The 13516-nt window shown below is 40.4% G+C and overlaps 1 protein-coding gene across 1 annotated transcript in view; it reads right to left on the reverse strand.

The window, feature by feature from the left end:
• The window catches only part of LOC111865717 (protein tincar), an 86101-nt gene that overhangs the window by 17298 nt on the left and 55287 nt on the right, over positions 1 to 13516 (reverse strand). The window contains exon 4 of the mRNA XM_023853953.2: positions 5136 to 5362. Coding sequence (XP_023709721.1) covers positions 5136 to 5362 — 227 coding nt within the window. The remainder of the gene's footprint in view (positions 1 to 5135; positions 5363 to 13516) is intronic.

Here is a 13516-nt window from a genome sequence, read left to right on the forward strand (position 1 = left end):
GAATACCAAACAGCAATGAAATTGATCTGAGAAGTAGAGCCTGTTAAAAGAAACAAAATTTTGTGTTTGGGCTTCATTATTTTCCTGAAGTTTTGTTTAGGGAGATGGTCTCCATTTTGTTTTTTGAGGTCCATTTGAAGGGCTCCTAATTTTGGAGCTCAAGTGTTCATATTCATCAGGTACTGACCTATGACAGATAAACCCCTAACTAGTCACGTGGTTATGACATCTGTAGACATCATGCAGTACTTTGTATCATAGTGGCCATGATGTCTATAGGCATCACGCATGTTTCTAAATACTCAGTTGTAGATATGGGCAATGCCAGTCAGCAATGGAAACTTGTGCTTGCAAGATGTTCTAGCTATTTTGGAGAGTGACAGGAAGTTGTTGATTGCTTGAGAGCTGTCCTGGATTCAAGTTCTTTTGACCAAACATTATGGCAGGTCCTAGCAAGAAGATGTGCATAAGCGATGAAAAGGTGTTTTATGAACTGTTAAAAGAGAATGGATATAGTAGTATTTCAGAGAGTGACTATAGTACTGATAGTGAAATTAATGTGGAAATGAGAACAAACTGTCAGCTCTGATGAAGCAGAAAATGTCAGCAACAACAGTAGCATGCAACCTGATGTATGGGCAAATTCAGGTGCTGAACAATCACATTTTCTGTTTCCGGGCAAGCCTGGCATTAACATTGATTTTGAAGACCCCAGTACCCCCTGGAATATTTTGAGTTGTTTTGTATGCCAGATATGTCGGAAATTATAGCCAGAGAAAGAAATCAGTATACCCCAAAATTTTTAGAAAACATGCCTAATCTGAAACCAAAATCTAGGACACATTGCTGGGCTGATATCTGCCACTTGAGTTGCAGCAATGTTTCCAGTGATATAAATGTTTTAGTGATGATTTCATAGTGTGTAAAAGATAACAATTTTGCAATGATGTTTGGAAGAACAGTTCAGTTCATTCATCCATACTAGACTTGAGCTCGCAAAGAAAGTACAATTTTCAAGCCCACACCAATAAGAAACTCTGTTTATCAATGAGGCATACACAGTGTCACTAGAGAGGTTTGTCAGTTGACTGCTATGATTTGGTTTCACTTCTAAACACCGGGGGCCAGTCAAGAACCCATATATTTAATCTGAATGGCTCAAGCATACATGTGCAAACACGCAGTCTGAAGGAAATGAAAGCCAGTGGCGAAAGTGGCAGATTTTTCAGAGTAAAGCCAAAAGTACAGAACTTTACAAAAAAATACATACTACCTTTAAGACACTGGCTATAGAAATGAAAATATAGATACATAAGGTCTGATAATTGGTCTTTCAGTAGCTTTTTGTTCTGTAACCTTATAACACATGACTGAAATAATGCATTTTGAAAACAAAGTAAAATTATAAAATTAAACGCTGCAGTAACAAATTTAAATGTTGGAGAAATTCTATGTGCCACTGTGGGAGAGATAAGAACACGGAAAAACATCACTTGACTGGTAAAATATGTAATAAAAATAAATTTTGTCCAACTATTCAGACACTAGTGAGGCACACATCCATGTACACATACACATACAAAAAGAGCATTACAAAAACCACGTTTATTTCCATTCCAGGGGACTTAAAAATGTATATAGCCACCAAAATCTGGAGATCGATGTTTTTCACTATCACAAGACATCCTCATTTAAACACTGTATATGAGAAAGTAAAACCATATTAGGTGGATCCCTTGTCACCACAGCATAGTGTGAGCTCAGATTGCGAATGGAGGAGACGCCCTCCAGGTAAGGAAGGAAGCTGCGAATATATTGAATAAGCAGTTGGGACAACTGTCAAGGGGTGGCCCTCCAGCTTGGGGGTTAGGCATGGGGCTAAAAACTCCTCACCATAAAAAATAACTTTGTTACAAAAATGCACACAAAGCCTCGGACCTGGATGAATCTTCTAGATAAACGACTTAAGCTAAAGAAAATGGACATGAGATTCGGTATCTGGAATGTCAGAAGTTTGTATAGGGCAGGTTTGCTCAGGGCAGTGGCAGAAGAAATCTTAAAATATAAGTTGGATTTAGTGGAATTACATGAGGTCAAATGGGATGGAGGTGGCAACGCACCAGCAGGTGAATATACATTTTTCTATGGAAAGGGGAATGAAAATCATGAATTAGGTACAGGTTTTTTCGCACATATGAGAATAATATCAGCAGTTATGAGGGTAGTGTTTGTCATTGATAGGATATCATATATAATACTAAAAGGTCACTGGTGTGATATCATTTTTATGAATGTTCATCCACCAACAGAAGATAAAATTGATGACATAAAAGACAGATTCTATGAAGAACTAGAAAATGTATTTGATAAATTCCCGAAGTACCCTATGAATATTTTGTTAGGAGATTTCAATGCCAAAGTAGGGAGGGAAGACATTTTCAAACCAACAATTGGGAATGAGAGTTTGCATGAAATTAGTAATGATAATGGAGTTAGAGTTGTAAACTTTGCCACGTCAAAAAATCTTACTGTCAAAAGTACAACATTCCTGCATCGTAACATCCATAAATTTACTTAGACATCTCCTGATGGGAAGATACACAATCAAATAGACCATATTTTGATAGATAGGAGATGGCACTCAAGTATACTTGATGTCCGATCATTCAGGGCAGCAGATTGTGATACTGACCACTACCTGGTCGTGGCAAAGGTTAGGGAAAGAGTGGCAGTGAGCAAACAAGCAACAGACAGAGTTAATATGGAGAGGTTCAATCTCAAGAAATTAAATGAGGTAGAGGGTAAAGAGCAGTATTGTGTTGAAATCTCAAATAGGTTCGCGGCTTTGGGAAACTTGGAACACTGTGGTGGATGTTAATAAAGCTTGGAAAAATATTAGGGAGAATATCAAAATTTCTGCCAAGAAAAATCTAGGTTATTATGAACTGAAGAAGCATAAGCCATGGCTAGATGAAGGATTCTTAAAATTACTAGACCAAAGAAAACGAGCCAAATTGCAATGGTTACAGGATCCAAACAAAATATATAAGGATAATCTGAACAATATAAGACCCGAAACCAGCAGGCATTTCAGGAACAAAAAGAGGGAATATCTATATCTGAAAGACAAAATTGATGAGCTTGCAATGAACAGTAAGAACTAGAACATTAGAGACCTGTGTAGAGGAATAAATGACTCTAAGCGGGGTTACCAACCTAGAAGTAATTTAGTGAAGGATGAGAAGGGTGATCTGCTTGCAGAGTCCCACAACATTTTGAACGGGTGGAAGAACTACGTCTCTCTGTTATAGAATGTATGTACATAGGGTCAGTGATGTTAGGCAGATATAAATGTATACAACTGAGCCATTATTACCTGATCCTAGCCCTTTTGAGGTTGAAAGTGCCATTGCAAAATTGAAACGGTATAAATCGCCAGGTAGTGATCAAATTCCGGCAAAACTTATTCAAGCGGGAGGCGAAATATTACATCCTAAGATCTACAATCTAATTACATCTATTTGGAATAAGGAAAAATTGCCTGATCAGTGGAAGGAGTCTATTATTGTACCAATGCACAAGAAGGGTGACAAAACTGACTGTAGTAATTATCGGGGGATATCACTGCTATCAACTTCATATAAAACTTCGTCCAATATTCTTCTTTCAAGGTTAAGTCCATATATAGATGAAATTATTGGGGATCATCAGTGTGGGTTTCGACGTAACAGATCAACTACAGGTCAGATCTTTTGCATTCGTCAGATATTGGAGAAAAAATGGGAGTACGATGAGACAGTACATCAGCTATTCATAGACTTCAAGAAAGCCTATGATTCAGTATTGTACATTATTATGATAGAGTTTGGGATACCCACAAAACTAGTTAGGCTGATTAAAATGTGTTTAAACGAAACGTATAGTAAAGTCTGTGTATCCAGAATGGTCTAAGACAAGAAAATGTTTATCACACTCCTTTTCAACTTTGCTTTAGAATTAGGAAGGTCCAGTAAAACCAGGTGGGGCTGAAGTTAAACGGGAAAAATCACCTGTTGGCCTATGCCGATGATGTATGTCTATTTTTGTGATAATATAGAAATCATAAAGATAAATATACAAACCTTAATTGGTGCTAGTAAGGAGGGTGGTCTAGAAGTAAACCCAGAGAAAACTAAGTATATGTTGCTGTCTCATCACCAAAATGCAGGGAAAAATCATCACATAATGATACGAAACAGATGTTTTGAAAATGTGGCACAGTTCAGATATTTGGGAACAACAATAACAAATCAAAACCTGATTGAGGAGGAAATTAAAAGGCAATTGAACTTGGGTAATGCTTGCTACCATTCAGTCCAGAACCTTTTGTCTTCTCGTCTGCTGTCCAAAAACATAAAAATTAGAATACACAAAACTATAATTTTGCCTGTGGTTCTGTGTGGGTGTGAAACTTGGTCTCTGATATTAAGAGAGTAAGACAGATTGAGGGTGTTTGAGAACAGGGTGTTGAGGTGAATATTTGGACTGAAGAGTGATGATGTAACAGGAGGTTGAAGAAAACTGCATAATGAGGAGCTTTGTAACTTGCACTCCTCTCCAAGTATAATTAGAATGATCAAGTCAAGGAGGATGAGGTGGGTAGGCCATGGGGGAGACAAGGAATGCATATAGGATATTGGTGTTAAAGCCACAAGGAAGGAGACCACGGGGAAGACCAAGGTGTAGGTGGGTGGACAATATTAAATGGATCTTAGAGAGATAGGATGGGATGGTGTGGATTGGATTGATCTGGCTCAGGATAGGGACCAGTGGAGGGCTCTTGAGAACATTTGAATGAATCTTCGGGTTCCATAAAATGCTGGGAAATTATTGGATAGATGCAGATGTGGTTTCTTCTCAAGAGTGGCTCAGCTCCAGAAGTAAGTAATATGAGAAAGTAAATTGGGTGGCATGAATATAATTTGATGTTCGCGCAAGGAACAAGAAATACATACACAAATTTCGGTTTAAAAATATGAGAAAGTGTGTATCAAAGGATATCAAAATCGTAGAAGCGAGTCTGTTGGGCCTTTAAAACGCACTAAACTTGCGGTATATTCACAAATGCAGTCTATGCAAAAAAACCTTCGTCGTACCTGCATACTGCGCAAGGCTTGGCTCTTTGCAGTACTGATAGATGGCACCATTGTTACGTTCTCAGTGACGTTGATGAAGTTCGATGACGGCACTGCTGACGACGACGTGTGAAACGGCAGCGGTGTGGGCAGGAAGTTCGTATGATTCGGTGACGTCATAAAACTCAAGACAACGAGCCGGTCTCGGTGCACAACCATGAAATCCAGATCTGTTCGCCAGATTGCAGCTGCAAAATACATAATATGAATAAATAATAATAATAATAATAATAGCAACAGCACTGCGGTGGAAGAACTGTTGACTTGCTTGACTAGTGTAACAATGGCTACAATATGTACTTAATGCTTGTTACAGGAACACAGCATTCAGAAATATATAGAATTCCATATTACAGGCTGTTGATGAACACTGTGTGGTACCGTAATGTATGGATCACTGCATGAGTGAATACGTGAGTGAAACAATGTGTTAAAGGAACTTCACGACCAGTGAGCAGACCTATGAATGTAAATCAACCATATACGAATATAACAAACACTGGGTTACAAGAATGTACATGAATTAACTGGTTAATGCTATGTTTTCTTGGACTATTCTTCGACCCTGAAGATGGAGGCGATATGTTCCTCCGAAACATCAGTTGAATTTCAACGGACTACACGGCGTTACACCCAAGAATCTAGAACTCTTCTTGTATGGAATAACTTTGCATACAAGTATATATATATACATATACGTATATTTAACAGAAAACATTAACAGGAAATAATTATGTACGATGCATGCAGCAAAATTTTGAACATGCGTAACAAACGCTGTGTTATAGGGTTGCTTAGAACATAGCGTAATGGAATGCTTTGATTATGTTGCGTTACAGTACTGTGCAGTAGAGCTCTATCTCTACTCGTTTCTCAGGTCTTTCCTGTTTATTTCCGGTTGTGGGATTTTGACGTGCGACTCACACAGTCGAAAATATAACGTTCATACTGATAAAAAATCTACGGCAGGTTCTGAGGGGAAGACTATGTGTGTGTAAGACATAAATGACGCTTCACTGGAAGTTTACGCAACAAGCTACGAATTATCACACATTTTGTTGAAATAACATGTAGAGAGATCGTGTTATATTAGCAGCAGTTAATGTTCTTGTAAAAATTCGTACACCATGAAATCTCAAACTTGTGATATCACAACCCCCTACATCAATACACGTACATAAATTCAAGTGACCCCCTCACTTTCTTTGGCGGTCAGCGAAAATTTCATAGTAAATAGTTATACAACCTCTGCACCTACATTAAAGTACACGTATAAAATGTTCTGCAGTCACGAAAGTATTCGTGAAATATTTTGCCGCCTGCAGCTACGTACATTCTCCAATAGTATCTAGAGACGGGATAGCGTAGTCAGTATAACGACTGGCTACGGGAAGGCCGTCCGACCGAAGGGTCAGAGTTCGAATCCCGGTAGGGTCAAGAATTTCCTCTTCTCCACGTCGTCAAGACTGGCTCTGGTGCCCACCCAGACTCCTATCCAATGAAGGAGGGAGCTCTTTCCCTGGATTAAATTGGTAGGGACATGCAGCTGACCATTCACCTACAGCTAGTGTCAAGGTCAGCAAAACTAGGATATACATATACATCCACCCCATACGCCTTCATTGCGTAGTGCTTAATTAGTTGCACAGGTACAACTTTACTTTACTTTTTCTTACTTACCTATACTAAACCTTTGACGTGCGAAAGTGTTGTGTGGATGCAGACGTATTTTCGATGATTCTTGAGAATTCGGCGACTCCCTTAGAGAGGGCCGCGACCTACATTTATAGACACCATGATGTGTGTGAAATCGCACTTACTCACTTACTCATGGAGCTGAGCCCTTCTGGAGGAGCTGCCAATTCTGCAGCTACTCAAGAATTTCCCAGCATTCTATGGAACCCGAAGGTTCATTACCGTGTTCACAAGAGCCCTCCACTGGTCCCTTTTCTGAGCAAGATCTATCCAATCCATATCATCCCATCCTATCTCTCTAAGATCCGTTTTAATATTGTCCACCCACCTATGCCTTGGTCTTCCCTGTGGTCTCTCCACCAATATCCTACAAGCATTTCTCGCCTCCACCATTCGTGCTACATGACCTGCCCATCTCATCCTCCTTGACTTGATTATTCTAATTATACTTGGAGAAGAGTACAAGTTATGAAGCTCCTCATTATGCAGTTTTCTTCAACCTCCTGTCACTCCATCTCTCTTTGGTCCAAATATTCTCCTCAACACCCTGTTCTCAAACACCCTGAGTCTATGTTCCTCCCTTAATGTCAGAGACCAAGTTTCATAGCCATAAAGAACCACAGGCAAAATTATAGTTTTGTATATTCTAATTTGTATGTTTTTGGACAACAGACGAGAAGACAGAAGGTTCTGGACTGAATGGTAGCAAGCATTACTTGAGTTCAATCGCCTCTTAATTTCATCCTGAATCAGGTTTCGATCTGTTATCGTTGTTCCCAAATATCTGAACTGTGCCACATTTTCAGAACATCTGTTTCCTATCTTTATGTCATGATTTTTCCCTGCATTTTGGTGACGAGACAGTAATATATACTTAGTTTTCTCTGTGTTTACTTCTAGACCAACCTCTTTACTTGCGTTAATTAAAGTTTGTGTGTTTTTCTTTATGGTATCTTACATTATCACCCAGTAGATTCACATCATCGGCGTAGACCAAGAGCTGATGTGTCCCGTTTAATTTCAGTCCCACCTGGTTTCCCTGGACCTTCCTAATTGCATATTCTAAGGCAAAGTTGAAAAGGAGTGGCGATAAAGCATCTCCTTGTTTTAGACCATTCTGCTAGTGGGTAGGGCGGCAGATTCTATAGCTATATAAGTAATTTAATGTGTTGACGGATATAACGACAATCATAATTGCATTACTTTACAACATATCCATGACATGATACATTTTGTTTTTTAACTTTTAGGTCATTTTATAGGTAATTTTTCTGTAATTTTTTAAATATTTTAGGTCATCAAAATCCGCTTCCTGGTCATAAGAGAGAGGCCATCTCACCGGAAGGTCTATTCGGTAATAAATTTGTGTACAACGCGTGACTGACCAAGGAGTCGAGTGTTCAGCTATACATTTTAACATTACACTTTCATCTACGGCTCGGTACCCCAAGAGGTCTCTTCGCTTTAGGGTTTCCGACTAAAATTGTGCAATTATTATCTAGATATAGCTTTTAATAAACACGACCTAAAGGAAGCCCCTGACATTTCAAGTTCCAAATCTTATGTCAATTTCCGCTGCCTAGGTAGTTCCGAAGAATCCCCCCAAATCCGAAATTATGTGAAACATTTCGTAACGTGTGAATCCTTTCATTGTGAGAGACTGTTAGCCTCTCAAACTGGAGGAGCAGAAATTCCATTGTTTTCACTAGAACAAATTTGATAAATATGACTTCAAAACTAATCTTTCAAAAGAATTTTTATGTATGTTTATCGCTTATCTCCACATGAAATTTCACATGCGTAGCCCCAATTGTGCGCTATAATCGAACTCAAAACGCCAAGCCTCCTATGGACTTCGCGTTGCTGGTATGTCATTGTTTTACTTCAAAGAAAAGTAAAGCGTAAGAGGCACTGAGCACTGAATACCTACCACCGCACAGTACTTTAGGACATTGCATTAAACGTCCTAGAGACGCTCCAGCCTTAGACTTTCGCATAACTCTCAAGTTGGTGTTGTGCAGGGAACGGTTTAAAGTCTGAAGATGCAAGGCCCACTATCAAAATATTATTACCAAGGTTCATAAAATTCACTCACTTCGTTCAAAACTATTTTGAGGGAGGGGGCAGAAAAATAGGTCTACAATTCCGTCATCGTATGTCCGGTTCTGGGGGTATGATGACGTCAAGAAGTGTGGCACAGAGACGGCTCTGTCTAAAGCCTGAGGATTCGCTTAGTGGGGGGTGGAGTCCAACTGGGTCCACTCGGCACGGTGGCCACTGATTGGCCTGTTGTAGCCTGCCCCGGATTATTATGATGGAGAATTTGGTGGAATTAAGACTGGCAGGGGAAACCGAAGTACTCGGATAAAACCTGCCCCAGCGCCACTTTGTCCACCACAAATCCCACTTCATCAAACCCCGGGATTGAACCCGGGCCGCCATGGTAGGAAGAAAGCGACTAACCGCTTGAGCTATGGCGGATACCACTCATTCTAAAAGATATAGCTCACCTGACAGCACTTCAATTCTAAAAGTGGCTGGACAACTTCTGAAGATTCAGCATCGATATATATAGTCGAATTATACGTGAATCTACAAGCAAAGACCTAATAAATGCCGACTACAGCGGCTGTGCGTACTGTCTTCAACAGCTCGAAAACTGGGATAGTAGGTTCAAATCCCTTTCGGAGCATTACCCGTGCCATAGCTCAAACGGTTATCTGCTGACTTCTCACTGCAGCGGCCAAGGTTCAATCTCAAGTCAGGTCATGTGGGATTATGCAGCAGTGAGTTAAGTTTTCTCCAAGAACTTCGGTTTCCTCTGCCAATCTTCATCCCACCGACTGCTCCACAAACACCATTATGTATCACCCACGGCTGGTACAACAGGCCTTCGAGTGACTAATGTCTCACTCCACCACACGAATAAATGAAAATGGGTTAATTCTGCATTTCTTCTGTGTTGTATTGACTTGCGGTGGGTCGATCCTCAGTTGAACGAATCCTATTAATTTTTTTCAAGAGTCACAGTTTCAGAAGTAAACTCAGAATGGGAACAGGCTTGAGGGCCCAATCAATATAAGTGAGGAGGAACTAAATAAATATATTTATTCCATGTCCCACGGAATGTGCGGCAAATTTTTCCACGGTTAATTCTGTCTTGCAGAGCAGATAGATGATAATCAGCCAGTACATGAACTCGCGCAGAAATGAGACAAGTAGCTGACAAGACAATTATGGGTCACACTGGACGTGAACCACTGAGCCGCACATTCTGTTATACTTCTGAAGGAACGTCGGCTACACAGAAAATTCTTTATCATTTATCTTCATCTTTAAAATAATTGAAGTCGAATCTTAAATCGAATTTCATGAATATAATACTTAAACAAACTGTAAAATTGTATTGAACATTGCGGATTCTGGCGAGGATTTGCCCAAAATCTATCTTAAAGAGTCCGAACAAACATTTCTCTCCTGTTTTCTGTTGAGTGTAGTTCCGCCCCTCCTCCTTTAGTATCACAAGTCTTGCATATTTCATCCCCTTATCACATTCCCACCCCTACCCAAACATGAGGGGGATACTGGATTGGGGTTGGAAACTATTCGGCAGCGGTGCTGAAATGCATATTGTAAAGAGCAAGGCTTTTCGGACACCTGAAAGGTTGGCGCGTTTCGTAGAAGTATACAACACTGTGTCGATATTCGTAGTCTACATTGAGAATAAGCCTCAGTAAACTGGAAAGTTACTAGGAAGGAGTATAGCGGGTGTAGGGGCAAATCTACAAGCATTAGAGGGAGGGAAGGGCTGATTTACTCTGCAACAGCTTTGATCCCGTGGAAGGAGACTACAATACTCGCTGGATTGATGGGCTCTGCAGCCGACCTAAAAATTGTTCTGAAGAACAGAGCAAGCTTTACCCCTGCTAAAAATTGAAACGCGATCTTCCAACCCGTAGTCAGTCACTGTTCCCAGTGGGGTATATAAGTTCAGACAACAAAATTTTATTCACCGGAATTTGGCCATGAATATTCACGGTAAAATTTTACATAAATTACGAGTTTTAATTAGACGAGCTGTTTTTTTTTCCCCTTGGCACTACAGCCCCGGTGGGCCTAGGCCTACCTCCATGAACTCCGTTCACTTCGGTTTTTCTAGATCTTACATATACGGTAGGACTCCTTGGGCGAGTGATCAGCTCGTCGCAAGGCCTCTACCTGTAGACAAACACAGAAAAACGCACACAAACATCCATGCCTTGAGTGGGATTCGAACCCACGATCCCGGCTTCCGAGCGAGCGAAGGCAGTGCATGAGACGAGCTGTTTAGGGCGGTATTTTGTCCGATGAATGGAAAGCGGCACTGACACCTCGAATATTCAAATGAGGCAACATAAATTAATGTTCTAATGATAGAGGAATAAGTTTGTTGAGCTGTTGTTGTAAAGTACATGCAAGAATGCTAGTAAATCGAATCTGCAACAGAGTAAGACTATTTTCGAAATGGTTGATCAAAAGCCGGCCTCATCTTCACAATGACTCAGTTAGCTGAAGAAGGAACAGAGTTTGATATTCCTACATATATAAACGTCAAAGATTATGTAACAACTTTTGTTAAAGCAAAGAGAACCTGAAGCACGGTATATTCTTGGATTTAAAGACTTCCGACATCAGCTTGAACTAAAAACAGCAATCCGAAATGTATGTCGAAACAAATACTTAACTGATAATGGAAAACAAATAAGAAAAACAAAATTCAAATTAATGAAGACATAAGGCAGGGGTGTCCTTGAATACAGTAATTAAAAATTGCAAAATAATTTATGGTTGTTCGCAGATGATCAAACTATTCTGGTTACTTCAAAGGATTCCATTAAAAGCTCTTGTGCTGTTACGGTCTGGGATCTATTCAATATGTCAGGTGTGACTTACGGGAGAAGAGGTTGGCAGGCAAGTACTTTCATTAATTCCAGTTTGCAGGAGAAGAGCCTAGACAGGCAAGTACTTTCATTAATTCCAGTTTGCAGGAGAAGAGCCTAGACAGGCAAGTACTTTCATTAATTCCAACCAAGATAATCTCACCCAATCGTTTTCGTTCACTAATGCAACCATGGCCACAGTTATGCGTCCTATTTATAAAAACGGCGATACAACTGTCTATAGTCATCGTCATGGCATATCATTGTTATTAACTACATCAGCATGGAGATAAAGAAAACCTGCCTCAGTTAGCAGGGAAGTGTTCTACAATAGTCACACAATCCGGTGTGCTAAGCAAGATGTGTTCATACTAAAACTACAAGGAAGCCATGTATGCGAACATATGTAGAATATGCCCTTTTTTTTTTTTTTTGCTAGTGGGGTGGGACTAAGTCCCTTGTACTGCGGCCACTTCTGGCCTATTATACCAGCCCCAGATGATAAGTGAGGTGATTGTGGAGCAAATGGTGGAATGAAGATTGGCAGGGGAAACCGAAGTACTCGGAGAAAACCTGCCCCAGTGCCACTTTGTCCACCACAAATCCCACTTGACCAGACCCGGGATCGGGAAGCCATCGACTAACCGCTTGAGCTATGGCGCGGCCTAGAATATGCCTTAATAGGGTCTCTGAAAACCAGGAGGGACTGGAAAGGAATGGGACACACCAACTTATGGCCTGGGCTGCTGATGTTAAAACACTGGACAAAAACATAAATATCATAGAGAAAAATACAGAGTTTCTGCTAAATTATATTTAAAAGAACGGTCTCGAAGTAAAGGCAGAGAAAACTAAGCACCCTTACTGTATGCGAGAATTGATCATGTTCCTGCACCTTTATCTGTAGTGGGAAAGACAGAATGCTCTTTTCCGAACTAAAAAATATTGGTCTCTTCTTGAAGCAGTTTCGTATACAGTATGCAGCAGCATATTCTGGCTTTTCATGTTGTGATTACGTTCTTCTCTATTACGTTTCAAAATATGGCGTTAATAGCTAAATACTCTACACAGTAAGTTATCGTTTTAATTAAAACTTTGTTTCTTCTACTGTCATTAAATACTACATTTTTATGAGTATTTTCTCACTGGGTACAGCCGCCAGCAGTGCGGCGCGAACTCACTTCTCTGTGGATTAACTGGCAGGTTGCCGGTCACGGTAGCCAAGCGGTCTAAGGCACGCACTGTCTTCGCTCGCTCGGAAGACGTGATCGTGGGTTCGAATCCCACTCAGGGCATGGATGTTTAGTTTAGGGCCGCTTCATAGCTCAAGCGGTTAGTCGCTGGCTTCCCACCGCGGCGGCCCGGGTTCGATCCCGGGGTCTGGTCAAGTTGGATTTGTGGTGAACAAAGGGGCTCCACAATCACCCTCACCTATCATCTGGGGCTGGTACAATAGGCCAGAAGTGGCCGCAGTACAAGGGACTTAGCCCCATCCCACTAGTAACAAAAAACTGGCATGTTCCAGACACTGTCATAATTATGATGGGGGTAACAAATCGTGGTGCCATTATTCATAGAGAGAAAGATAAATAATTAGTTGTGTGACGCAACTGTTTAGTAAAAAAACTACGAAGAAACCAGTATTGCTAACATGGCGAAAGCTACTGCTAAGTTTCGGAAGCAACTGCGAAAAATACACAAAACAAAATCATGAAACTTTTAACAGAA

The sequence above is a fragment of the Cryptotermes secundus genome, unplaced genomic scaffold (assembly GCF_002891405.2).
Source record: "Cryptotermes secundus unplaced genomic scaffold, Csec_1.0 scaffold968, whole genome shotgun sequence".
Lineage (NCBI taxonomy): Eukaryota > Metazoa > Arthropoda > Insecta > Blattodea > Kalotermitidae > Cryptotermes > Cryptotermes secundus.